At 43.3% G+C, this 27,995-nt stretch overlaps 2 protein-coding genes and 1 pseudogene across 4 annotated transcripts; 1 reads left to right on the top strand and 2 right to left on the bottom strand.

Moving 5' to 3' along the window:
• Positions 1–8,557: 8,557 nt before the first annotated feature.
• LOC113588076 lies at positions 8,558–11,512 on the bottom strand (annotated as a pseudogene).
• Positions 11,513–13,216: 1,704 nt separating this feature from the next.
• On the top strand, positions 13,217–19,926 carry wbp1 (WW domain binding protein 1). Of its 2 annotated transcripts, none has more exons than XM_027027118.2 (5): positions 13,217–13,442; positions 15,056–15,158; positions 15,429–15,596; positions 16,361–16,876; positions 16,975–19,926. In XM_027027118.2, exons 1-4 carry the CDS (start codon positions 13,380–13,382, stop codon positions 16,837–16,839), a joined length of 813 nt encoding a protein of 270 aa, XP_026882919.1. In that variant the 5' UTR covers positions 13,217–13,379; the 3' UTR covers positions 16,840–16,876; positions 16,975–19,926. The 2 variants fall into 2 exon arrangements, with proteins under 2 accessions (XP_026882919.1, XP_026882920.1); XM_027027119.2 differs by having other exon boundaries at positions 16,972–19,926.
• A 2,122-nt stretch (positions 19,927–22,048) lies between these two features.
• lman2la (lectin, mannose-binding 2-like a) lies at positions 22,049–27,450 on the bottom strand. 2 transcript variants are annotated; one of them, XM_027027115.2, is made up of 9 exons: positions 27,244–27,450; positions 26,676–26,794; positions 25,093–25,210; positions 24,928–25,010; positions 24,589–24,621; positions 23,949–24,110; positions 23,527–23,641; positions 23,276–23,398; positions 22,049–23,058 (listed from the first exon to the last, which is right to left on the bottom strand). In XM_027027115.2, the coding sequence occupies exons 1-9, from the start codon at positions 27,401–27,403 to the stop codon at positions 22,916–22,918; spliced, it is 1,056 nt and encodes a 351-aa protein (XP_026882916.1). In that variant the 5' UTR covers positions 27,404–27,450; the 3' UTR covers positions 22,049–22,915. The 2 variants fall into 2 exon arrangements, with proteins under 2 accessions (XP_026882916.1, XP_026882917.1); XM_027027116.2 differs by lacking the exon at positions 24,589–24,621.
• Positions 27,451–27,995: the final 545 nt, after the last annotated feature.

The following is a 27,995-nucleotide window of genomic DNA, read 5'->3' as shown; positions in this document are numbered from 1 at the left end:
CCTTAAGCGGTCCTGTATGCTGCCTAATGATCGCTGGCCCACTTAAATGCCTGAAGCTCCTCCACATGCTCCTCTAAAGAGAAACACCTGGACCCATGGTCGCTTTTCCCAATCCTGGTGTTGGCATATGACAAATTTTGGCACATTCCCTGCTATAACACACATGCTCTAAGTCCATGAAGAGCTTGTTTATTAGCAGAAGAGCTGAGTCAGATGTGTTGGGTACAGGAAAAATACTCCTGGGCCCTGCACAGGACTCTAGGAAATGCCGGACAATCGGCATCCTCCAGCTGTTTGCCAGCTGCCAGGTCCTGGTGTCTGAGAGCTTGTGTTTCTGGGCATTTTATTTATGTCCAACAGCAAGTGAATCATAGCTTCTATGATCTAATTAGGACTATCACCTGACCAATAGCTGCCTCTCCAAATACCATTAATGTAAACACCACTCTCTAAATACCCTCCGCCAAAGCACCATTCTCCAAATACTATACATCAGAACACCCCTCTCCAAATACACCTCACCAAAACATCCCTCTTCATATACAGTAAATGAAAACTACCCTCTCCTGATACAACCCACCAGAACCCCCCCCTTTCCAAATACAGTAACTGAAACTCCCCTCTCCAAATACACCCCACCAAAGCACCACTCTCCAAATACAGTAAACCAGAACACCCCTGTACAGATACACGCCTCTCAAAACACCCCTCTCAAATACAGTAAACTAGAACACCCCTGTACAGATACACCTCTCCAAAACACCCCTCTCAAATACAGTAAACTAGAACACCCCTGTACAGATACACCTCTCCAAAACACCCCTCTCAAATACAGTAAACTAGAACACCCCTGTACAGATACACCCCTCCAAAACACCCCTCTACACTAAACTAAAGAAACAGAGTTAACTCTATTAGCCTGCTTCCATCATACCTTCTCTTTCATTCTACACCAGTTGTCACTCCTACACCCACAACTATCTTTAAGTTAAGCACATCACAGGACAATATTGAGGAAATTCATTCCTGCCTTCAACCTTGTCTCACATTATCCCATCCGTCTTCGGACTATTCTTTTTTATCTTGCATTCGACTGTGTTTATCACTTGCATGCAGTAAAACAAGAATGTGCTTGATATGCTAATTAGCCATGCATGCATTTGGAGTCATTAAAGTTATAACGAAGGAGACCTTTCCCTTCGTACCTTCAGAGGCCGCAGTAAATTTACGGCCAGGGAACCCCACGGAGATGACGTTTAACGATCCACTGACGTTTACGAACGACCCCGTATAATTACAATGTAATTGGTCTTTTATAGTCATGTAATTCACCACCAAGCACGCTGTCAATATGTTGTTTGTTGAGGGCGAGAAGGAAGATTGGGCTCGCTGACCCAGGTCAAGCTGCACGGTCACATCAGGCTACTGGTCCCCGCTCCCCGGACATGAGCAGAAGGTTCTGAATACTGTGGGAACACCTGCCATTGAGTGGAGAGCTGCCTTGGGATGTTCTGGATGTGGTACTGTCCAGTGTCAGTGGGAGAGAAAGTAAGCACTAGTGGTAAGGAGATGCCAGACAGGTAGTCAGAGAGAAGGATTTATGGGTGAGGAAAAGAGAGGAGGAGAGACACAGAGAGAGAGAGAGAGAGAGAGAGAGAGAGAGAGAGAGAGAGAGAGAGAGAGAGAGAGACCATTGTTCCTTACTGTCTAGCATGTCAGTTGTGTCACCAGTGGATTTGCTGGAGCGGAAGCAGATCTTTTCCTTCAGTGACTCTATTAATTTACCTCATTTATCTTAGCCCCCCCATAAGTACTGAAGACCACAGTGAGAGTGTGTGTTTGTGTGTGTGTGTGTGTGTGAGAGAGAGAGCGAGAGACTGAGGGAGGGAGAAAGTCAGTGTGTGTTTGTGTGTGTGTATGTTTTTGTACGTTTGTATTAGAGGCAGCTTGTGCATCTTCACATGCCCTAGTTCACATTTGTCTGTGTGTGTATGAGAGAGAGTGAGAGAGAGAGAGTGTGTGTGAATGATAGAGAGAGTATGTGTGTATGATAGAGAGAGTGTGTGTGTATGAGAGAGAGTGAGAGAGAGAGAGAGTGTGTGTGTATGATAGAGAGAGTGTGTGTATGATAGAGAGAGTGTGTGTGTATGAGAGAGAGTGAGAGAGAGAGAGAGTGTGTGTGTATGATAGAGAGAGTGTGTGTGTATGATAGGGGATAAAAACACTGCAGCGCCCCTTTCCATTCCCAGAGGACAAATCCGTAGCGGAAAAACTCATTTTCCTGCAAATAGTTTGTCAGTCGAGCTAGAAGGAGTGATAAATTATCACAGACGTCGGGTGAGGGAGGGTGAGAGGGAGAGTGCTGAGACCCTCCCTCTTTTCTTTTCTCCCTCTTTCTCTGTCTCCCTTCTTTTTTCCTACATATTCCTCTTGTTTTTCATTTCATGTCAGCTCTCCTTCCCTTTCTCATTCAAGAGCGTTACTCAATTGACTCCTATTCCTTTCTCACAATCCCTCAAAATTTCTCTCTCTCCATGTCTGTTTCTGTTTCTGTCTGTCTGTCTGTCTGTCTCTCTCTCTCTCTCTCTCTCTCTCTCTCTCACTGTCTCTCTTTCTCTCTCTCTCTGTCTGTGTCTCACTCTCTCTTGCATGCAAAACAAAAACTAACACACACATACACAGAAATACTAGAGCATTGTTGTCCATGCAACTGGAGTGTGACGTCCCTTCCCAAATGATAAATTGATGGGCAGCAAAATGGATTTGTTTTCAACTAGTAACACATCAAAGAAATAATAATTCTGTACAGGGAAAGTGGCAGAGTGATGAATGGGGTTGACAGCTAGATCACAGTGGAGCAATGGAGAGAGAGAGAGAGAGAGAGAGAGAGAGAGATGACAAGCATAAAGTCAAAAATAGGCAACAAAATGCACTATCAGCTATGGCTAAATTTTTCCTAACCTGACAGTAGTTTTAACAAAAATGGCTGAGGGGAAGCTGGTGCTCACTTAGAAGAAGCTGCTAGTTTTGGAAGGTGGAACTGGAAGAATGGCCCAGCAGATGTCCATACTTTTGGAACCGTTGGCTCCGCTCTTTGAAATGATGGAACTCACTGCTTCGTTTACCTTCATAAATGTGGTTTAGTTGGCTAAAGTGATTTATGAAATCTTATTGGGCCTATTTGAACAGTAATCAAGCAAAGGCCTTGAGCCGAGACAAGTCTCATAAATTGCTTTACTTTCAAACCGCAGGTAATATAGTCTATATTAATATATTTACATACTGTATACAAAAAAAATATTTAAGGTTACAGTCCATCATGCCATATCATGTAAGTGATGGAAAAATACATACTGAAATAAAAGTAGATGTATGAAATGTAAGAATACACTCAGATTCCAGTTCTTGAATATCCAGTTGAATTCTCAAATCAACACATTCAAAGGCATTATCCAAACAGGACTTTGACATGCAATTTGATATGCTTGCATTTTCTTTCCCTTCAGAACAAAAGGCAAAGGCATGAAAATGCATTATCTTTCTTGGCCACAGGCATGACAGATGCTTGTACATAGGTGTACATTAACTCCATACACGAGACACATTAATTCATTTCAATGGTTTTTAAACCCATCATGTATATAATCACCATGTCATCAAGCCCATTTTTATATGGATACACCGAGGACATTTGGACAAATGTTGAAAAGTCTCCTCTTCTGTTTGTAACTACATAAATGTACTAATCTTGTTTTCGGAACACTATTCGTTTCATGGCGTGACAAATCCTTGGTAGTAAACTCACCAAAACGATTATAGGGGCTTGTAAATGTTCGCAAAAGCTTCAAAACTAAACTTCTGTCTGTTTCTCCTGGGAGTGTTTTTTTGTGTCTTTGTAGCAACTGTGTTCATTGGGGATGTATTAGTGAGACGGTCCTGCAGTTTGGCTGAAGTACTCAGCGAGGACCTCTACATCTATAAACCTCTGGCCCAGCTCCTTTTAAACACACACACACACACACACACACACACACACACACACACACACACACACACACACACACACACTCCGTTTTGCATTGGTTATGCACGTTATAATGAAAATACACGTGATGGCTATAATTGCAATCATCATCATCATCATCATCATCATCATCACCATCATCACCACCAAAACCATGATCATAATCGTTATCATGGTAATAACAATCGTAATCACGGCAGCCTCACTGAAACGGTGTATTCATACAGCTGCTTTATTTAAATACTAATCCAACAGTTTTACAGGCGCATATTCATGTGAGAGGCCATATGCACTGCATGCCATTAACTGTGTCGCCCCTCTTGTGAGTCACATCCTTTTGTAGGTTTTATTTATGTTTTTTTTTAAACTTTTTAACAGTTGTCCTCAGAGCTTTCGCTACTTATTTTATCAATATCTCTTTTATTCTTTACCAACCTCTCTCTCTCTCTCTCTCTCTCTCTCTCTCTCAGGTGATTGATGGAGAGAGGCGGCGGAGCACAGAACGGCATGTGGCCACTAGTCCGAGACAACATCCTTCCCAGCATACACTGGGAGAGGCTGCGAGACTGAGAGAGAGAGGACAAAGTAGCAGAGGGAGAGAGTAAGAGTGAAACGAAAGAGCCTGTGAGTAAGAGAGAGAGTGAGAGGTGGCAGAGAGAGTAAGAGAGTAAGAGAGAGGGAGAGCGTGAGAGAGAGTGGGAGAATGGGAGGGGGAGACAGAGAGAGAGAGAAGGAGCGAGGCAGAGTGGGAGTGTATGAGAGAATGAGAGTGGGAGACAGAGAGAGAGAAGGAGCGAGGCAGAGTGGGAGTGTATGAGCGAGAGGGGAGCTCAGCTGAAAGCCGCAGACTTAATTCTATGCATCATTAAGCAGTCTCACTCAATGCAACATCCCCTATACATCATCCACGCTCAGTAAACACAACGATGACATTACATTAGCAAGCGCAAATGAATTTTCTTTTTAGAGGGAAATTGAGAATACTCTCTTGCGCTCTTTCTCTCTCTCTCCTTCTCCCTCGCTCTGTCCCTCTCTCCTGCCCACCATGTTGTCATGGCACTCACAAAAACTCACAGCACAAAGCCATTTAAAAAGGAGGACTATTTAAACAAACACAAACAGACACATGGCCCCTCACCGCCACCACACTTCTGCTACACACACACACACACACACACACACACACACGCACACATACACACACAGCCAGGGAGGATCTCTCCAGCACTGGAGCTAGTTACTATTAGCCACAGTGTTATTTACTGACTCAATGCAGCCTAGAAGAAACAATCTCATGGTTTTATTGCCGATATACGTATGTCTGATAGATGCCTCGCTCCTGCTGCGTATGAGATCTCTGTCTGACTCTCACTCATGTGGCAGGCAAGGAGTGAAATTCAATTCACCTTTTTGTATCTTGTCACCTTACCTAGTACGGGGTACTTGACAGCAATGCACTGACAAATTGGTGTTCCAGCCTCAGTAGGAAAGATCGGGACAGAATAGGGAGGGAACGAGAAGGAGAGCTCGTCCTCGCTCCTGTACGGCGGACTTCGCACATACTTCCAGAGAAAGAGTTCTTGTCTTTGGGGGAATCTCTGATTTGGTGGAAATTGACATCGACGTAGCCGCCGCTTGCCCCAGAGCCCGACCCTTTGTGTGTTTGTTTAATGATCTGATTCGGTGGCCGCGGGACTCGCGTGCGCACCATCCGCCCCACACCTCCATCCCCCCAGGATTCCATTTGCCGCTTGCTTCACACTGCGCGCATTCTACCTCTCCCTCTCAGCGACCCCCGCCGTCCCCATTCAGACCCCAGTTAACACACACGGCATAAATTACTGGCCTAATCAAATGAATAATTCTGGTTTTATTGCTCACATTATGTCTTTTTCTCCCCAAAGTATCAGGCCTCTCCTCCCCCGTCCTGAAGTCGACATCACCCATTAAGTTGAGGCTATAGATCATCTCATCTGGCTTGGCGTGCATGCATTTCAGCCCGTTCTGAATCGGTTACAGTAAAGTAACACCGCCCCACCCCGCCCCATCCTCTACACCCCCCTCATCACCACCCCAGATTTGCCCAAATGTAAAAATCCATTTTGCCTGTGCATGCGTGAGGAGGCTGTCACTGTGTGCAGTAATGACGGATGGAGGCATCTTTCTCTCTCTCTTTCTCTCTCTCCCTCCCTCTCCCTCTCTCTTTCTTTCTCTGTTGCACCGCACGGTGGCAAAAAGTCACATCACTGACAGACAAAGGGGAAAGGGAGGGACCTCAATTGTAGACGCAGAGAGAAGTGGACATGTCCGGCAAATTAGCGTGATCCGTCACCTCGGAGGGGGGGATGTTTGTGTCTGGTGTACGAATGTTGCCAGTGCTTCAGCGCAGGACAGACGTGAGGGCAGCCTGGAGTCAGAGGTCAGCGACGAGTCAAGAGCATGACCTCTGACCCCACGGCATCTGAGCCCCCAGCCGGCCAGGCTTCCCAGTGAGTCTATGTTCCCAGCTCTCTTTCTGCTTCTATCAGAGGGCTTTCATAATGCCCACAGCGTACTGCATATCGCTTGATGGAATTTGATAGTTTTTCATCTTTTGACACTTCAGGATTGAGCGCAGTGACGCTGCATCATTACCAAAGCTGTAAAGTTTAAATAATATGCCTGCATGTAATATGTATATTATGCATGTGAAGTCTGTATCACATCTGCGAAGTCTGTATAATTTGCCAGCAAAGACTGTATAATTGCCTGTGAAGTCTGTATATGTCTGTGAAGTCTGTATAATATGCTTGTGAAATCTGTATAATATGTCTGTGAAGTCTATATTATGTCTGTGAAGTCTGAATAATATGCTTGTGAAATCTGTATAATATGTCTGTGAAGTCTATATTATGTCTGTGAAGTCTGAATAATATGCTTGTGAAATCTGTATAATATGCCTGTGAAATATATATATATTTGTGAAGTCTGTATATTATGTCTGTGAAGTCTGTCTAATATGTCTGTGAAGTCTATATTATATGTCTGTGAAGTCTGTATAATATGTCTGTGAAGTCTGTATAATATGTACAGGTCCTTATCGTGACCTGGCAAAGGCCTTGGAAATAATGTTGCTGCTGTAGTGTCTGTAACATGTCACGGCGGGGGAGAACTTTCCGACCCTGCGCACAACCGCTACGCAAATTCCCAAAAGTGTTTACGTTCTCATTCATCTCCATCTGTGCCAGTATCTGCTGAACTGTCTCTCTCTCTCTGTTTATCTCCACACCTTCAAACAGACGATGACCTCCTGCCAGCCAGGCCTCTACCGACCCCCTACGGGTGCTCTGGGTTTGACCCAACCCAAGGTGTGAACTCCCCAACCACCCCCCTAATACTTGTCTTTATGATTTCTTCCTTCTTCCCTGATTAGAGGACAGTCCACTCTATGGAGCAGTAAAGTTGCTCTGTGTGTGGTTTTTTGTGTCTGTGTATGTGTTGGGGTGTGTGTGTGTGTGTGTGTGTGTGTGAGTGTGTGGAGTGAGTGTGTGTGTGAGTGTGTGTGTGTGTGTGGGCGCATGCATGGGGGGAGTCACATTTAAGCTGAGCTGGCAGGAGCACCCTGTGCTCACTCACTGTCTCAACACTGGCACAAGGCTGCGTGCGGTCAAGCCAGATGCGGCCTAGAGAAGGGCAATGCAGCATTCCAAATTGGAGCCGCTGTGATGGTGATGGTGATGATGATGATGATGATCATCATCATCATACTGGGGCTTCTGCGTTGGCTGCAGAAAGATCTGTCTAAAGGGCAGAGTGTAAGTGGGGTAATTGAGAAGGCACTGCTACAAGCTGTGGGACACCTATGTTTCCCTGCATAGATCCAATAAAAGAAAGGGCTTTTCCAAAGTTAAAACATCAGCCAAAATTCAGTATCAGTATAACTATTCATGTATAGTGGTAGTATTGTCTTATCAAATGGTCTTCAAAAGGTTGATACACTTTTCTCTAGATCCTGAACTCATGGGTTTGTCCAAAAATTGGAAATCATTTGTGAATAAAATGGTGCACATTTCTGTGCCTGTCTGTGCCTTTCCACCAGACAGTTGAGAAGAATGAGACAACAACATGTGAATTCTCTTTTCTAACTTACTAAGTACTGAGTGAGGACACTATGACTACTTAGAAGTCATCAGAAAGAAAGAAAAAAACTTTTATGAATGACTTTTCAGAGTGGGGTTGACTGGACCAAGTGGATGGGTTTTGGGGCACAATGATATGGGAGTAATCATGTTTATTCTCTTTAACTCTAATTCTCAAAACATTTAACAAGGAGTCTGTGGCTTTGTAAACAAGAGGACACCACACTGTACCATGTAGCCATTAGACAGACTTCCACTTCAGTGTTGTGCCATGTCCGTGACACAATAAATAAATTCACAGCTTAGATGGATTCAAAATGACTTTAAAAATCTTTTGTTTGCCAGTCACGGCCACTATTCATTCACCTTTACCTGTTCTTGTCTCCCCATCGCAGGATCCCACAGGCCATTACACTCACGTCTGCCCAAAAACCACAAGCGCAAATGGGGTACGGCACAACAGATGTCCGTGATCCAGAGGCTTGGAGGACAGGGGCAGTCTCTTCCTGGTCCCTTCCCAGGACATCAGCCCATGCTGGCCCTGTGAAGGAGGGCCGCGGGAGCTGGGAAACCTCCCATGATTTATGGGGCCTCCCCAGGCTCCACTGCCTCACCCCCCATCCCTCAGCTGGGTCATCCGCAGAAGTGTAGGCTGCCTGATTGCTTCACACCCCAACCTCTTTTATCTGGTAATCATAGATTGTACATTAGGACGGGCTGCAGCTAGAGCTGTCGCCCCCTGGTGGCTGTAACATCCTGTTCAGTGGGTTATTAAGTCATAACCCAAAATACATTAAGAATCAGAGCAGCTCTTTCTTTTAAAAAATTTTTAGTGAAGGTGTTCAGGGTAAAACTGTCCTCCACAGTGATTTAATGACATGTGCCCCAGTGCAGCCCAGCTCATCACAAACAGTTTTAGTTGCTACAGTACACAGAAGGAACAAAGCAATCAGGGGACGTCTTGGGACCATTTATAATTCAAAAGGGCTGAGGGATGATTTAAGCATAATGAGAGGACATGTTGAATCGCAACGTAGGCTTTACTGTTAAATACAAGTGCTATGAGTGGATCTCGGCCGATGCCAGACTCCCGAGTGCTTCCTGAGTGCGTCATCATTAAAGACTCTTACTGCCATTTCTTAACACCATCAAAACACCACGCACACTGCACACACACCACTTGGATCTGCAACTGCAGTATTTCTCCTGTCTTCCTGCTCTGAGCAATGCCATTTTCTCGGCTATGCAAATAAACAATTTTTCTATTACTGACCATCTGTCTTTCTTCGCGCCCAGCGCTGACTGCTGATTCACCTTGAGGTCTCGCACCTCTCCCAATCAGGCCGGCCGTTATTAAACCCGGACCAGGCCAGCTGAATATGGAAAAAGGGGTTGCACGGCAGTCCTACGAGTCAAGGCCGACCCAGGTTTGTTTTCATCACGGCGAAGCGCCCACATCGTGTTTCAACGAAGCGGGCTATATAAATGCAAATACTATTGGGCATCTATTAGAGGGAATCGGGAGAAAGAGGCTGTATGTAAATGTCCTATAAGAGGCTGGCGGCGCACTCATCCCAAGCCGATTACTATAGCCCTCGGTGATAGGCACGGGGAGAAAGTGCCGGCACCTCGTGGTAAATCATAGTGAACAAGGTGAGAAACCGGGTAATTGAATAGTTGTGTCGTCCGCTTTTGATTTATAGTATATGCAAGCGAAACGCGGGGGCGAGAAATTGCTGCACGCGAGCATGTGAGGGGGGCGGTAGAGTTTTGTCCGAATTGTACGTTTTGCTCGATGAACTGCTTGGAACTGTGATATATGGCACACGAGACGTGGCCCAAGCTCAGTATAAATAATTTTAGCAGGTGACTTTATTAGAATTTGATTCAAAGAGAAATCACTCTGATGTTATGGTTCAGAGTTTTGAGACAATAGTATATAGGCTAATTACTTCGCCGATTCACTGCAGCGCAGCAACAGTTTTGCAGTAAATGTTAACTTTTATTTATTTACGAAGTGGTCAAATATATTGCTGAATCATTATTGTATTATTGACTGGAAGGTAAAAAAGTACGGTTCCCTGTCATCTCTATGTCAAGAAACTAATGGCTAAGAACTTGAGCGTGCTGCAAAGGCAAATCCTGGAGAGACTCCGCCCTCTGGCGCTGATCTAAAAGAATTACAGCAATGGCCAAGTTTCGGGACCCACAATATGTGTCTGTCAATATAGTTCGAAAATAGACCTAATTATTTTTTTTCTTTCATCAGACCTCTCAGTCTTAGGTTCAAAGACAAATATTCACAGGGAAAGGTTGATTCAGTGAATTGAAATAGTCATTTATTTGTTAGGTATCACCAATGTGTATAGCAGATTACTGCAGTATGTTTTGCTCTCCAAAGGAGAATTATAAAAGGATATACATGGCAAATAAATACTGCATTCACGCATACCGTAATCAAAACAAAGAAGGAAGTGCTGATATGTCAAGCCAGTTAACCAATGCTGACAATATGTGTACATTTGGAGATTTTGAGGAAAGAGTAGACCTGGTATAGACTTATGCAGGCTCTTTACCCTGGTCTTCCTGTGTCATGATTTTACCATGACTCATTAATTTAGACTGTTTTAATATGTTTTTGTTAAAATATATGTAAAATTTATGAATGTGGTGTGTGTGTGTGTGTGTGTGTGTGTGTGTGTGTGTGTGTGTGTGTGTGTGTATGTGTGTGATTACCTGTACTCCTTCACTATTAAGAGCAGAACATGGTTGGATCTTCCATATTCTGTCTCTAATGGTGCACAGGCTGAGCATCAGTTACCTCAGTGTAGACGCTGCACTCAGCAAATGTTTGTTTGCAAAAACTAGCAATGGAACCAGACTTAGCTTCTCCTCTACAAGTAGTTCAGTTAACTCCTGTGTATATGAGAGAGAGAGAGAGAGAGAGAGAGAGAAAGAAAGAAACAGAGAAACTGTGTGTGTGAGATAGATAGATAGTAAGGGCGAATATTCAACTGGCCACCCCTGTCCCAGACATTCTTCATGTAGCCCCGAGCATAAGCTCATAAAGCATAAGCATGTGATACACATGGAGTCAGTCTTAAATAATAAGGTATCCATACCTGTGTAGGCATGACATGGCTGATGTCCTCTCTTGCTAGCTGCTTGAGCAGCATGGTTTTACCTGCATTGTCTAGCCCCAGCAACGAAATGTGGATTTCCTGCTCTGGAGATCTCTTCCGTTTCCTCAGAACAGACAGCAAGCCCTAAGCCATAAGCCACAGCACCTCTGTGCAACACCAACATGTTTCCTATATGGCAAAACTAAATTTCTAATGTCGTTCTCATGTCACACTGTTGACCCTGGCATGGTTTAGAGTCACCAATCTTTCTCTTACATTCTTACAAAGAGGGAAAGACTGGTCACCTCCTTTAGTTTGTCTACTGCCCCATTTGTGAAGGCCAGTCAGATGGGTATCTGGTCTGAGCTGTATTCCAAAAAAGACGAATCATTGTACTGACATTTTTAAATGTTCAAACTTACACAGATGTCAGTTTTACACAGCAGAGGAAATTAAATTAAATAACTGAGCGTATTTACATGCATATTCAAGAAGTTACTGTTCCAAAAACCCTTCGCAGTTCACTGTAGCCAATAGGAGAGTTCCTTGAGAGTCATTCTACCAATCACAACTTGACACAACTTAAGTGAGAATTGACACAGGTTTACTGAGCCATGCCAGGGATAAACATGTGCAGCTAAAGGTATAATAATAACCTCAGAATACAGCTGAACAGCTTTAAACTAGTTTAATCTGGCTCTTTTTCTTTACATCAGACCCTAGACAAGCATGCGAAACTGAAACTGGGAATCTGTATTGTTAGAAATATTTTGTCAAAGGTTTGCACCTCTGTGTGAAACAGACAGCAATACTTCACTAAGTTGGCCAGTGTATATAATATAAATTAAGGTGGATAATCAGTTTGATCTGTTTAAATTTAATGTAAATGCTTCTCTCTCTCTCTCTCTCTCTCTCTCTCTCTCTCTCTCTCTCTCTCTCTCTCTCTCTCTCAAATACACACATAGTCTTCCTTAAGGTTTCAGCAGGTAGTGTTTTTAATAAGAAAACTGAATTAGGCAAACCTCTATGCATAATCATTAGTCAACAGACTGCTGAAAAACGCACCTCAGTTGTTCTATGGCAGTCTCACCTGTGGTGTAAAAGGTGATACTGATAAACATGAGAAAGAAACTCAGTAGTCAATAAGTAACATAACCACAACATGGCCAGGTTTTTTCCAGACTTTTATGCAGTCCCTTACGGCTAGCCTGCAAATGACAAAACTGATAGGCACGGCATACTATCAGTTACAGGTCTTAAACAGCTACACAGCGGACCATGTTCTGTTCCGCTTGTCGTTGTGTCCCGCAGATAGAGGATTTGGCCTCACTGTGGTCGGCCCAAGCTGTCAACCTGTAACTGTGATGTGGTGTCCAACTAAGCCTGAAAAATGTTCGTTTGTCTGCGTTGGACGACAGTAAATGTTCGACTTCCCTTAATTTCTTACTTTCTTACTAATGGAAGGAGGAAGATGAAATCACGTCTGCAACGTGATAACAAACAAGAACCATTAGCCTAATATACCAAGCACATTCAACAATTGTTTGTATAGTCTATATTTAGTGTTATCAAAACATTTCAACTACTGGACCTTGATTTATTTAGTTGCCTATTTTAATTGACAGACGAGATACAGTCATGCTTAAAATAATTAAGATTTTATTGATAGAATGTAACGTTCGGGCAAATGAACAATGAAGGTTATTGCCTGGCGTACTTGTTTCGTGCAATTCGTGGTTCTTGGTTCATTCAGTTTTAAGACCTGAACATTCACCACGGGACCGTTATGTACAGGTCACACGCCTTTGGCAGCAGCACTGCGTGTTTTGGATTAAAGAATTCCCAAATGGAAAGATGATATGTTTAGATCTCTAATCTGCAATGTAAATGCTGCCAGTTCTGTAGACTAATATGTGTGTGTCGGCACTGCCCCCTACAGTCAAGCGCAGACACCTGCTTCGTTTTATTGCTTTAACGAGCTTGCCTTAGTGCAGTTGGATTGTGAACAAAACCATGTCGTTTGAGTCTTCGGTCAGTGATTCCACTGATACTTTATAACAGTTTTAAACGTAGCTATGTGATTTCTATCATCGTGGTAACGAAGAACCCTGAAAGATGCCGCAGAAAACGCTGGGATCCATTGTAGGTCTACTTTGTACAGGGACGTGTTTGGCACAGGTAAGATGAAATGTGGGCTTTTGGTGCGGTAGCAGCCTCTAAATCAAGCTCCGGGATCACAGCTGGAAGTAGGCCCTCTATTGTGTGCTTTTTGTTTTGTTTTGCTTTTTGTTTTGTTTTGTTCACAAAGGAAGTTAGGCCCGGATACTTATGAAGTAAAATTAATAAGGAAGGAATAAACAACTCCTAGCTTTTTGCTGTTGTTGTAGCGCTGTTATTCACAATAACATACGTTTACTTTTTTTTATGTGATCGAATTTCTCATTTTATTGCTTTTGCCCAAGCTAGCAAGATGTGCTATCCAAAGTGGAGAACTAGCTAGCTAGCGGCTAACAGTAATGACATGAAGGTGAAGAAGAGTTATGTTGTTATGAATAGATGACAGTTGTCATTGAGTTCGTGAAATGTTTGCGAGTGACACGTAGGCTGGCTATAGATATCAGCCAGCTGCGTATTAGTTTGCTTCTCTTTGCTGCTGATCGGGTGAAATAATGTTAAGGCTAGCTAGTTAGCAAGCTATCCGGTTATAACAAAGGCGTGTTATGACTGAATTGGCTAGCTGGCTAGATAGCTAGTATCATAGCCAGCTAACAGTTAGCTATTATACAGAGGAAATGTTAGGTTAGCTAATGGTTCATATTAGCTCTTTGTTTCAAAGAAGACACTTGATTATATGACTAGATGGCCATAGCCGATCATTTTTAAAGACAAAAGTAGGATACCAGGTTGTAGCTAACATTTAGTTTGCCATGTCTGTGCTGTGCCAACTAGTTGAGAAACTTGTGCAACTATCTGTATAACGGTAACCTAGCTAGCTACGTACTTAGTTGACCAGCTCTTATTTGCCGTTAGCTTGCTGGCTATAATAGTTACGTGAAAGGCAGTTTCAGTTTGTCCTTTGGTTTGTTTGTTTCTTGCTTTTAGCTAGGTTAATGTACTTGTGGAATTGTAGTATGTGGACTAAGATTAGTCCTTGAACTGAAGGAGTGTCTCCGTTGAATAATTAAATCCCTTAAAATATTCAGCCTTCGAATTACTTTGACATTTCCCTTTATTTTACTCACCAGGGCCGAGAAACACAAATATCACCGTTATACTCGAATTGAAAATTTTCTATGTCGTTTATGTCTTACGATAACACTTAGCGAGATGCTTTTAAGAAACGTGGCCTGGGTTGCTTTAAAACTTGTCTGGACCGAACGTGCCAAAGGTATCGTCAGCTGGACCAGTTACCAGTGCTTAGTCGCATATGATTTACTTCCCCGAGAACAGTAGCCAAGGTTCAAGAATGAGGGGGAAAGTAGCTGCCAAAATCGGCTCATGTTTAATTGCTTTTAGGGTATTAACTCAGTGGTAACACCAACACTCATATGCCAAGGCTTTCACTTTTTTCGTTAGCAAGGTAGACTTTTTTTTGTCTGTTGCTATTATCATTTATAATTTAAGCAAGGGGGTCTTGGATAATGTAGTTGTACTCTTAAGTGTGTACTAGGTTGTTAGGCTCATATCAAATATGCTTGTAGTAAATGATTAATTGCAGATTATTTCTTTTGTTCCCACACTTAATGACTGTGTGTGTGTGTGTGTGTGTGTGTGTGTGTGTGTTTTCACAGGGTAAGGAGTTCTGTTTTGGTGTAAACAATGAGAAATACAGATGTGACATGGGCTATTGTTGTGGAGAGACAGAGTGCTGCACGTACTACTACGAGCTTTGGTGTAAGTGTCTTTGTCTGCTTTCAGTTGACTTTTGCTTGTTTTCTTTATCAGGACTTAGAACTGATTGTTATACGTGTGGGCTCTGTACGTGTTTACAAAAGTCTTTCCATGATCTCTGGCAGTACTTTTTTTCTTTTGCATCTTGCAGAAAGGAAAAAGCAATGGAATGTTCACAGGAATAGTAATTCTTGTGTTTGGGCTGTGGCATGCGTGTGTGTGTGTGTGTGTGTGTGTGTGTGTGTGTGTGTGTGTGTGTGTGTGTGTGCGCAGGGTTCTGGCTGGTATGGACTCTCATCATCATGCTGAGCTGCTGCTGTGCATACCGTCACCGGCGCGTGAAGATGCGTCTGCAACAGGAGCAGCGTCAGCGGGAGATCAGCCTGATGGCCTACCAGGGCGCCTCAAGCTCCTTCACCTCTCCACCGCCACTCAACTTCCGTGAGTGTTGAGTGCATGCCACTCCACGACCCGCCTGGCCCTCAGCGCCGCCCCAACGACCCACTTCTCAGGCTTGGGCTAAGCTCAGGAAACCTAATCCAGCTCGTCTTGCTGCAGTGTTCTGTGAAATGGCCAGACCAGCTGTTTGTTTTGGCGGTTTATTTTTGATGGGTGCAAATTCTTATGCGCTGTCGAGTAGGGTGTACATGTTGCCACTTCAGAACTTGGTGGCCTTACAAGTAGCGTTCTCACTGATCAACTTGAAACTATTCCCAGTCGAGCATTAGGTTGTCTGTCACTTCCTCATGCCAGCATTTAGTGCTGAGGGCTTGCTCTGTAGCTGGGCCTTTAGGGTTGAATAAGGCAAGGCAGGTTTATTTGGATAGCACTTCATATGCAGTGGAAATTCAAAGTGCTTTACACAAACAGTAGAATGAAATTATAATAACAGATCTTATTACATACAGAGATCTATTTCAGGAGGGGTTTCGCAAATTATTTAAATAGAAAGTATAATGAAAATTATAATATGTGCAATTGATTTAGTAGCAGTGAGAAAAAGAAATAAAAAAATTTAATAACAATTAATTAAAATAGGAAAAATGTATTAAAAGAGTAAATGAACTATAAAAGTAACTAAATTGTAATTAATTGTCTGTTTTTTTAAAAGGTTTTGTTTTGTTTTGTGTTTTTTTTTTTATTTTATTTTATTTTATTTTTTTTTTTTGTGAAGACAACTTGGTTTTCCTTTGAATGATTTTCAGGTTTCTGGACAGACTGCAAGCTCCCTGATTATGAGGAAGTGGTAGCTCATCCCCCCACCCCTCCTCCACCTTACTCTGAGATGCCTCCCGAAATCTCACTCTCCGCCCACCCATCCATCACTCAGTCTGAGTCAGCTGTACTATTGGAGCCCCCCCTGGAAGCGGTGCAGGCTGAGAGCTTGGCTCCTGATTTACCGGAGCCAAACCCGGTGGCAGCCGCAGGCCAGTCGGAGCCCGGGGCGGATGGAGAGCTGGATGAGACCTTGGAGGAGGAGCTGAACACTCGGCGGAGGCATGTGACAGGCGACTCGGGCATCGAAGTGTGCGTGTGCCAATTGGACGCGGACGAGTGCTCTGGTCCAGAGGAGGATGAAGGCAGGGTCTGCCAGGTGGCTGGCAGCGGTGGTGGGTGCTGCCTCGAACACCAGGTCCTCAGGCCCAAGCCCTCCTGCACAGCCAGTGGAGAGCGTCTGGTCTGAGTCACACAGTACCGTGTTCAACGCTTCCAGCAATAAGGCATGGAAAAAGAGCAAAAGGCTTTGTCATTATTAGCGTCATTACTGAGTCATTTATTAAATGCTGCTCTTTTTTGTTTTTTTGTTTTTTTTTAGCAGGGATGACGCTCAAAGGGATGACATACAAGGCACCGACTGAAGTCTTTTGACATTCTGAATGAGAAATTTTCACCTGCATCAGCATCGATGATTGCAGATTTTTTTCAAATTCTCTCAAGGAGGTTTTCTTTATTTTGTGTGGCTAAAGTTTCCTGTTTGCTCATTCTCTCAAATCACCCTTGTGTTGCTCTAGTTTTTTGTCAAGAGTTTGTCTAAATTGTGGAGGTAAAAAAGCATTTTAAGTAGTTTCTACACCCTAATGCTAAGCAAACACATTTCAGTAAACCAAATGTATTCAGTAAACCAAAAACAAGCTTTCCCGCCCACAGCGTCCGTCCCCCCGCGACACCCGACTCTTGTCACAAATATGACTTTCGTCACACACGGGCTGAAGAACATGGAGCTATTCAGAAACTCCTGGAAGAAGGTGCGCCCAGTGGTGGACTGAGCACTTTGTTTTTCCACATGCCCGTGCTAACACGACTAAGTTCCTTTCTCCAGGACCTAGGCTCGGCAGTAGCGAGGGGGAGGGGCCAGACGGCATGGCTAAGCGTGAAACGATTCCTTGTAGATGGGACTGTTGTGACATGCCTCCCACACACCTTCCTTGCGCCTCTGCGTTGGCTTGCTGCCACAGCATGGTCAGTGGTGGCTCCGGAATGCCTCGATTGCTGCTCTGGTTTCAGGGGAGATTCTGCCATTTGCCAGGAGCGACTTCAGCCCCCAGGCCCGGAGGCTGGGCCTTTCCCTGCAAAGTTAGCAGCTATAAAAAGCAAGCGTTTGACTGCATTTCCACCAGACTTGTATAATACACATTTGGCCAAGTCACGTGTATTATTCAACTATATCATCCTCGGATAGGATTAAGATCTGTGGACAGGTTTTACTCTTTAAGCCCTGACAGAACACACAGTACAACACTGCAGTTCAGAAAGCAGGACAGGGAGTAAACAGCATTGAATACATTGATGTACTCCGCATCAATATTTAATTTGTGGGCTCTGAGTTGGCTAGAGGTCTGAGAGCTTCCTTTCCGTCCACGGGCACGTTCCACTTTTGCTCTCGCTCAAGCCGCTCTCCCTTATCCCAGGCATGGGATCTGCATGGGGTCTGCGTGAGCTCCACCCCTCCCAGCCGGCCTGCTGCCTAGCTGGCTACCCAAAAGCAGCATGCACACGTGTGTGGCGGGAGGCTGCGCATGCCCTTTCTCCGTCCACGAGAGGTGCAGATTTAGCTCAGCTGGCTGCTTATGCGTGTAAGGTGACAGAAAAGGCACCATCCGTGCATCCATTTGCTTCTGAATAACGGAGCAGATGGTCGCTTGAATCTCACAGTGCCCTCAGAGTCACTCCACTTTACCTCCAGCGCTCATATGCACCAGTTGCCTTCTGTGGCTGTTGATAGCACCCGCTCTCAACACAAATCGACTGTCATAGAGTAGATGGCGAGTTTGTATTTAACCGTATCATTTTATTTGTATGAGGAGGGTTTATATGAGTTGGTGGAAGCCATGGGTTTGTATCCCATGATGCAGCCTTGCATTGGTCCCATAGTGCTAATGTCTAGAAGCAGGGGCATTCCCACATATAGAGCGTTTCACATGATTTGGGGGGGGGGGGGGTGTTCCTTATTCTGTGACACTGGCGGCGCCTTCGTTCATGGTAATGCAAGTATTGCACAGGCTTCTTTAGTTATAGATTTTATGTTAATCTATGGGGTTGTGTCGATAGTGAGCTTGACTGTGGTCCATAATCACTTCCAGGAACTTCAGCTATAAGTTCAGAGCATTTGAGGCATTGAGGGTTTTTATTTGTTGTGTTTTTCCCCCTTCACCTTCTGGATGTGGTTGAGGTGACTTTTAAACAGGCAAAGTGAAGGCGTGTGTGTGTATATATATGTGTGTGTGTGTGTGTGTGTGTGTGTGTGTGGGGGGGGGGGGGGGGATAGTATAGATAGGTGGTTGTTCTCCCATCTGATTGAACCTGCGATTTTGAATTGGTGTTCGTGAGATGTTTTTGGAATGACTGTGGTTGCTTGAGTGGTAGAACTTTATGAAAAGTTTGTGGGGTTTACCCAGTTGATGTGTAGATGCAGAGTTTCATGTGTTCTTTATTGCAGTGTGATCTAAATGAGATTTGGTAAACGTAATCCTTGCTTTTGTGATGGGCTCAGACGCCTTTCAGTCTCCACATAAAATCCCACGAACGGGGAGCCGATTGTTGCCAAAACAATATGGCGCTACATGTTTACCTGCAGAAAAGGGCTAGTTAATAACAAACTTAGTTTAAAGTTCATGTGATTATTGTGGATGTCAGATATATGATTCTAAATTTCAGAGCCCATTACCTGGAACGTTGCAGTAGAAGGATCACTGCTAGATGGTGGGGCAGGTTTGAAATGATGCATTTGTGGAAGTGGCCCCACAGGGCTCTGCCTTTTTGTTTAGTACTGTTTGTTCTTGTGTACATAGAGATGTACAATACACCTGATCTTTCTCTGTCCTCTACCTGTGGGAATCTCCCTTACTTCTGTCTGGGGATGTGCGTGGCAGCGATGAGAGCTTCTCCTGTGCCTCTCGTGGTCCCATCTTGCCAGACAGCTTGGACTTGGCAACAGAAACCGTAGCAACCGATCCAAAACCCTACACTCGAGTTTTCCCCTTGATGTTGACTGAGGTTGGGGGAAAGTCTAGTGCAGGCCCATCAATTTGAAGAAATTTTGGTTTGGTTTCAGAAACTGCCATACCACCCTTAGTGCATGTCTCTCCCAAGAATCTAGCCTGGATCTGACCCTGTCCAGTTTCCACAACACATCCAACTGGGATGTTTACACTTTCTGTGCCTTGCTGTTCACAATGAAATTTTCTCAACGGAAAATTCCCCCCCCCCCTCCCCCTCTCTCGCTCTCTCTCTCTCTCACCCTCACCCCCTCTTCTTCCCCTCCTCCTCTGTTTTTCTGTGTGACTTCACAGCTCTGTACTGTACTGTATCTTAACTAGGCTATGCAAAACACAAAAAAAGAAAAGAAAAAAAACAAGCTCACCCACTCTCATGCTGTGTGAGTCTGCTGTGGTTGTCAGTACAAGCAATACTCAATACACAATGCACTGTATCTCGGTAGACATGCATCTAATCTTTGAAAAAGAAAGAGAAGTACAAATGCGTTGCTACTATGACCATTTTGTGTTTGAATGCTTTATGAGTCAATAGTCTCTCTTGCCTTGTAAATGTAAGGGAAGGGGAAAAAGCCATGACCCTTTGTGTTTGACTCACATTCTTGTGCTTGATTTAAACAGCTTTGCATTAAGTGTATGAAGTTCCCCAGTCCACACTCCACGGGAAGGACGTCATTTCCCACCACAAGTATATTTAACAATGGCGCTTTTTTGTGGTTCATGATGTTTATTATTTCTTTCATGTGTATATCTCTTTAACGGCGATCTGGATTGACAGATTTTTTTTACACTTTTATTACACCTTACTAAAAACCTTTTGGTGAAACCTCATCTGTCTTTTTTTGGAGAACCTGCCCCACTGGCAGAGATGTGAGATGGTGTCCCTGTGTATGCCCGTGGGAGAGGCCCCTGTCACTGAACGTTGCATTTCACTAGAGTTTAGCCTTTTACGCATGTAATGTACTGCACTGCCCAGTCATGGGCAGGGCACCATTCCCTTCGTACACCAAGGCAATCGGCAACTTTTAATGTCATAAACCGTAAGGATCAGAAACGTTCAGTTTACACGTGTAACCAGTGTATTTAATTGCAGTTCTTCAACACGTGTTTGTCAGACGGTGCCCAGCAGATCTTGTAGTTGATTTGTGCGTGGATCGGAGTTTGCCAAAATGGCAACAATGAAAACGGATGTTTGCTTGAGGTGGTTGTCCGAGAGCACCGGCACATTTTCTTTGTACCCATCACCAAGATCAAGCCAAAAAAAGGAAAGTTACAAGATGGAAATTTAAAATCTAAGCACTGAGTGAAATGTTCTAATGTTAGGGTTTAGTATGAGGTCAGCTGTGTACTCTTTAGTTATTTGTATTTTATTTTTGTAATAAAATAAATATGGCACTGAACTGTCCACCTGTATTACTTATTTGCTGGTTACACCACTGAGAATATGAAGTAGTAAATGACACAGCACTGATTGCATAACTACAACATCTTACCTGTGCACATGGTGTTGGGGTCATCCTTAAGTGTGATGAGAATTGGGAATTTCAGTGGTGCTGCATTGTCAAAGTGCAGCAAGTAGCAGCAAAAAAAACAGTAGCTTAAACCTGCTTAAACATGTCTGTGTACCTCCCTGTAATTCTCCTTCAAGTACAACTAATCCCCTTCAAACTGCTGCACTGATCCTGAGTTGCACTTCATGCCCCCAAGGTCAAACTCTCAACCTGAGACAAAAATGTCATTCTGCATGAGTATGGAAAGTAGTTCTCCCCGCTCTGAATGCCCTCACCAGTGGCCAATTAGATGTTTTTGTTTCATGGTTTCCTTTTTTTTTTTTTTTTGCTCATTTACTTTGGATAATGAAATTGGGTGGTGGGAGCGTGATACATGTCTGACTGGTTCCTGTCAGTCTGAAAACCTTATTTTAACTCTTATGAGGTGCAGATATTGGGTTTAAGCTGTGATGCTAGCATTTAAATGTCTTGGTAAAGTGACTTTGCAAGGTCTTTTAAGCATGCATTGACGTGTAGAAAATAAGCTGGTAGGCAGACACAGTTTATGAATTCATTTTTCAAAGTGATATTTTAGAGTCTCCGAAGTTTCCTGGGAGCACTACTGAATTTGATTGAATTAAAATGTATGAATTCCAAAGCTGCCATTATCTGCACTAAATGTAAATGGATGAGAGGAGAGCAGCTTGCTTTCTTACATCTGGAGTTGTGGCAGGCAGTTTCTCAGGAAAGCAAGAAAATTGAGGCCAAGGTGCATTTAAAGAAACAAGTCTGAAAATACCAGGCCGTGAGAGCACAGACAGTAACACTACCTCCTGTCAGTGACATTCTAAAACATGCTTAAATTTAAGATGAAACCATAGCAAAACAGAAATGTTACACGTCATTCAGATAATTAACTGAAATTTTATATTTATTTGTCAAACCAACAAGATTTGCTGTTGCATGCATATATGCAGTATGACACAAGTGGAAACAAATCTGAATTGCTCTCACCTTTTTAAAAATTAACAAAGTCTATATAATTATTTAAGTAATCAGGGCAAACGTCCATAAAATTGATAACAAATGTTAGATAATAAATATACAACACACATTTTATATTAAAGTCCAGTTGAGAACATATTGCCTCACACATAATGTAAAATCAGAAGTACAGTTGAGGAGAACATTTTGGGAATCCAGGACCATCAAATGTAGATTCCAGTGCGGAGTGTTTCATAGACATGACCTTTGTACATTGGTAAGTTAAAAAAAAAAAAAAAGACACGTTTGGCAGTCTCTTTAAAGGCAGTGCTCTAAATTCTTGGCTCTTGTTCATCGCAACTTGATTTGTGAATCAAAAGAACTAATATTTCCATGTGAAAGTCTAATCGTTTCATATTAGAAATACTTACAAGGCCGTTTGGGGGTCGAATAGGCAGAACGCATACCAAACATCCCATTAGCATACTGCTGTTTTTTTAGTGTTTTAAAACTTCTTCCTTGGTGTGTTTCTATGGAGACATCGCAGACCTGGTTTTGCCTCTCGTCTTAGCGTTTTACGTCGTTCCCATCCTGTTTCGACCTCGTTCCGCTCAGCCGGCACTGAAGGAGACCCTTGGGGACTGGTTGGCCCCTCAGCCCATCGTGCAGAGGACTGAGTCTCCATCTCAAAACCACAGACGTTCGGTAGGCACCGTAAGGCGGCGTACACGGGGGAGGGGTGGGCGTGGGTGTGGAGGTGGGGGATGGGGCCACACACACGGGCTCCCTGCTCTCAGTAGAAGCGCTTGCGTTTGCTCTCGTTCCAGTGTCCGTAGACCACAAGCCCTACCACGATGAGCAGGAACAAGCCGAGCATGGAGAAGAGGACAGTGAAGAAGATGGCGATGCCACTCATACCTTCGGCTTCATAATAATCTGAGAGAGAGGGAGAGGGATGGAAGGAGAGAGGAATGGAGAGGGAGAGGGAGGGATGGAGGGAGGGACAGGGAAAGAGAGAGAGAGGTTTGTTTATAATTTTGATCCACTAATCCACCACTTTGAAAAATGCAGTTTCAGGGAGGTACTTGGGAGCTAAGTGCTTCACTGCTGAGTTAAAAGACTTGCTGCACTCAGGATATCAGTAAAGTCTTACTCCTGAGGAGCTCCATGTTGTCCACACTTGGAATTGTGACCTCTTCCTCCTCTTCTTCCTCCTCTTGCTTACTCCGCAACACAGTCAGCTGGTACAGCTTCATAGAGATGAGGTCATGATTGTCTGTCAAAAAAAGCATATAAAATGCAGTGGCTTACAAAACAGGCACTGTGAAACAGTTTTACTGTGTTTGAAAATGGATTTTCTGACAGAAACATAAAATCGAGAGAACTTTAGGGAGAGGCCGTTACCCGAAAGGTCTCCGGTGAGGGCGGAGGCACCGAAGTAGTAGCCCAGTGGCAGCCGCACACCCGGTATATCCAAGCAGTCCCTCCATTCATGCTGCCCGTCGATATCGATCATGACCTGCAGAGAGATGGTACCAACAGCAGGATATAATCTAGTGAACAACACACTGGCTACAAACAAAGTACAACTGCAGAAAGTGGTACAACTATAGTCTCCACTTTAACAGGCAGACCCATCCCTCGGCTGCCATACACGTAATGCGCGCTGTTGTACTCGGTGGCTAAGTGTATGTAGGTCTTGTACCTTATATAAATCATGTCAGTCCTTGTTGGTCTCAGTTCGCGAGTGCCCTGAATTGGCCTGCTTGTATTAAACGTGCATGTAACAGCCCGTCTTGGCTGTCCTGTGTGGAGTCCTCACTCACCGTGAGTCTGCGGCGGACGTATCGGATGAAAAGGAAGGTGTCGTGCTTCAGGTTGCGCACCATGGCGTTGCAGCCACCCAGCTCAGTGGGCCGGCCGTCGCGCTCGTGGTCGTAGCCGATCGTGCCGTTGCCCACGGTTGCCAGCACATATGGAAAGATCCTCTAAGGCAAGACAAAAAACCCGCAGAGTGAAAAAGAGAAGCAGGGGGCAGTGTAGAGGCAGGGACAGAAACACAAAAATGGGATGGTGGTGCTGAGCTGGAAATGTGCTTGGCAAAACAATCTGTTACTTGGTGTGTTGATCTGATGCTGGGAAGATTCAGCATGGCTACCTTGAAACTGGATGTTGCTCAAGCTATGTCGTGCAAAATTGCCATTTTATTATCATAATGAATTGTGCAATCTTAGTGGAGAGTATCATACATATCATGCATATGATTCTACCAATGCAACATAAGCGCTGTAATTCAACAAATCATAAATTGATGTAAAATAACAAAGAAGGACAAAAAGCTGTATGAGATCACCGCTGTTCAATATTGATGTGCAAACAGCACACTTGTAAAGAGCAGTAAATGGTAGTTAATATGACTGTGCAAACAATTTAGGGCAGATGGGTTTCCTCTGGGGGCCGGGGTACCTGGGTTCGAGGGGTGTACCTCTTCTTCTGGGCCTAGCTCCAGCCGGAAGCATAAAACAGGGGGACAACCCTTTAAACACCCCTAACAATATCAACTCTGATTTACTCTTTTTACAAACTGCACTAATGGAATTCCACTAAAATCCATGACTTTTCAACTGATCCTTAAAAGAGGTATTATTGCATGTTCCAAAATGTTGTTTTATCTCCAAGATAAAATTATTTCCCTCCTGGCCAAATCACATAATAAAATGTTATAGTCTGCTTTACAAACTGTTTGCTCTATGCTGCCTAACAGATACTATAATAGAGGACATATAAATGCATAATTAGTCATACCTCTATATGCTTTTCCTCATTAGGGTAAGTATCTATAAACACTCCTAATCCAGTGAAGAAATCCTTATTGCCAAACACAGGACCTGTGATGACACCAGTACATTGTTCAGTGATAGCCTAATGATACCAAAACAGAGAAGTTGTTTGGTTTTGTGTTGTTTTTACCTTTTTGCATGCGTTCTTTAGTGTACCACACTGCCAGACCATCTCCATTCAGGTTCTTCTTCCCTTGACCATGGATCTTAAAGTGCACCTGCAGCTCCCAGTCTTTGAGGTTACATGGCTGCCCACACACAAACACACACACACACACACACACACACACACACATGCATGAATACATTTTTAGCAAATACTACATTATATATTTGGTCCTCTGTGTATGGTCATTCAGACAGAGCACTTGCTCAGGCTTAAACAGTAAAAAGGGGTCTAATGTCTACTGTTCAAAGTCGGTGTGCATGTCTCTAAAAATACACTGTGCTTAAGGCTGAAAGAGTATTAGAACACTTAATTATTAAATATTTTATTGATATTTTATTTAATATGCACTTTATAATGTTGTTTTAGTGACAAGGTCATCACATTCCAGGCCAGAAGGACTTGTACCATGGCATAGTCTAGTTTTCTGCACCTCCAACATCTCTGACTGAACTCACTGGTTAATGATCAAGTGTGTTCATGTGATGCAGGCCTTCCTCCTGAACCAAGCTAGCCCACACTAAGCTATTAGCCTATCTTACTGGCTAAGTGGTAAGCAATGAACATCCAGGAAGAAGTCATGGCTTCACTTTTTTTTTTTCAATGAGGTGAAAATACTTTTGTTGACAGGCTGCCACATTCTAACTTTTGATTAGCAAGAGGCTGGAGGCTTAAACAACTTCCAAAACATAACAGCAGTATCGTTTTACTACATCCTTTTAGTCTCCTCTGGCACAAGCAACACCCATCCAAAATTAATCTTATTAGTCAGAGATATTGTTAAAAGAGATATTGCTAAAGACATAGCATGTCTGAAACAGAGTGTGGGAGAGTTACAGACTGCTGGGAGCAGAAGTCATATTACCTTACATACATAACACCAGTCTGATTTTTACAGAATTACTGCGTTCAGAGATTTCATCACCGTAATCCTACAGGTTCAACAAACCAAAGTCCCACCGTTACTGGTACCCACTCCTGCACTGATCATAGTCTTAATTTAGCATCAGATCAGCGAAAACCCACTCTATGTCTGCTCAGACAGATCGATAGTAGACTAGCTACAAGTAGCAAGGTTACTTAGTTATTTTGTAATGATGATTATTATTATATAAATATCGGATTTCATATTTTAACAAATGCAGGTTATGTTTTAATATGTTATGTTATGTTACTGCTGCTACTTGTAAGATGAAAATTACCCATGCTTACTGGCTGCTAATGAGACCAAACTTTACAAGAACTGTTTATGAGTGCAAACTCTGTCAGCTGTAGCTGACATGACTGTAGCTTTCAAAAAAGATCAGTTTCTTCATATAGCTTGTAGTAGTTATCTACCTGACCCCAATTTCTTTAAAGGATAGTTTTAGCACAGATCAACTGATTGTATGTCAACAAGTAACTTAACAACTGTATAATAAATAGTACCATACAGTTGCTTGCTGAGTCGTTATGCTGGCGGGATGGAGCGGGCTTTGTGTAAAAAAACGGCTGAATTTCTAAATCTACTCCTCATATACTCCATCTAGTATAGGGGTGATACTTACGATGCGGCTCCATACCGCCCCCTGCTTGCTTTGCACATCTGGAGTTAAGCGCACCTGATCGGCGGTCACTATGGAATCACCCATCAGCTCCCAATGAGAAGAACCAGACACCCCAATACCTGACCGAATAAAAGAGGAGGAAATCACACACATACTCTCTCCTACACTCCTACTACGTGGGCAGTGATCGGTGAGTTACACATATTAGAAAACTGCCGCTTTGGCTGCCTACTTCGTTTGGGTCTTTTGAGCTCCCAAATAGGATACGTACTGAACGCAGGCTACGCTTTTACTTTCGCTTAAGGGAAAAATGGTCTAAGTTAAGTACTAGGCACTGTTAAGACACCAGATAGCTAACCTACCTATGAAAATGTTTAACTGCTATTAGTAAGATTTTTTACATTTCATCTGAGCTAAATCCAGGCGACTCTCCGACGAGCTATTAGTCTAATGCAAAATATTGACACCATTTAGCTTATAGGTTTAGTTGACTGCGATGATTTCATAATGTATAGGTTGCATATTATGAATATTATGACTAGCATCTACAGGACACCGGCTAGCCTACCTTGGTATGGTTTCGACAATGAATATTCTCTTTTTAGAAACTCTTCCATCTCGTGACCGTCATCAGATAAACAAAAACCTAAGGAAATAATAAATATCATATATACTACATGCATAACATAAGCCATTTTGCACAGATTTACTTCCAAATCTGTACACATCTCCCACTATATTATCAGCGATAACACAAGGCGGCGGCCATCATGTTTCTCGAACAATCCTCCGCGAGCCTCCCATTGGCTAGTGCCGTTACATGGCGCGTGCCTATTGGGCATCTTTCTACTCAATGCACGTTCGCAGTATCAAATATTCGTCCAGTCTGCTGGTTGACTTCGAATGATGGACAAGCACACATTGCAACTTTGTGAAAGGAAATTATTGTATGAAAGTGACACACTGCATGCAATGATATGCCTAAACTAAAGCTATGATACCGATGGTTATGCTACTGTAAAGTTGATGTCTAAAGTTTTAAAATATATAAAATCATTATTTTGGACTGTTTATTTCTGTGTGCATGGTACATCTGGCACGGACAACTCGAACATATTTGGTCACAAATTAAGTGTTCAACCGAAGTTTCTTTATTTCCTTCTTGATCAATCAACGAACACAATGTCACTTCCGGATGGATTATGTAAGAACGACCAAGGGACTATCAAAAACACTAAGGTCAAAACAATACCAACATTAGGGATGCTAAGGCAGGACAAGATTCGTCCGTTATGTATTTGTTTGCTTGTTATGTTAGTA

The sequence above is a fragment of the Electrophorus electricus genome, chromosome 6 (genome assembly GCF_013358815.1).
Source record: "Electrophorus electricus isolate fEleEle1 chromosome 6, fEleEle1.pri, whole genome shotgun sequence".
Classification (NCBI taxonomy): domain Eukaryota; kingdom Metazoa; phylum Chordata; class Actinopteri; order Gymnotiformes; family Gymnotidae; genus Electrophorus; species Electrophorus electricus.
Note: the sequence above shows the minus strand (reverse complement) of the source record. Positions and strands in the feature narration are given on the sequence as shown.

Excerpts from the sequence above, each read along its gene's own strand:
- wbp1 (XM_027027118.2), top strand. The coding sequence starts at position 13,380 with ATGCCGCAGAAAACGCTGGGATCCATTGTAGGTCTACTTTGTACAGGG. Across the intron at positions 15,159-15,428 it reads GTACTACTACGAGCTTTGGT|GGTTCTGGCTGGTATGGACT; the intron begins GTAAGTGTCTTT and ends GTGTGTGCGCAG. Across the intron at positions 15,597-16,360 it reads TCCACCGCCACTCAACTTCC|GTTTCTGGACAGACTGCAAG; the intron begins GTGAGTGTTGAG and ends AATGATTTTCAG.
- lman2la (XM_027027115.2), bottom strand. The coding sequence starts at position 27,403 with ATGTGTACAGATTTGGAAGTAAATCTGTGCAAAATGGCTTATGTTATG. Across the intron at positions 25,011-25,092 it reads TAAAGAACGCATGCAAAAAG|GTCCTGTGTTTGGCAATAAG; the intron begins GTAAAAACAACA and ends GTGTCATCACAG. Across the intron at positions 23,642-23,948 it reads ACGTCCGCCGCAGACTCACG|GTCATGATCGATATCGACGG; the intron begins GTGAGTGAGGAC and ends ATCTCTCTGCAG.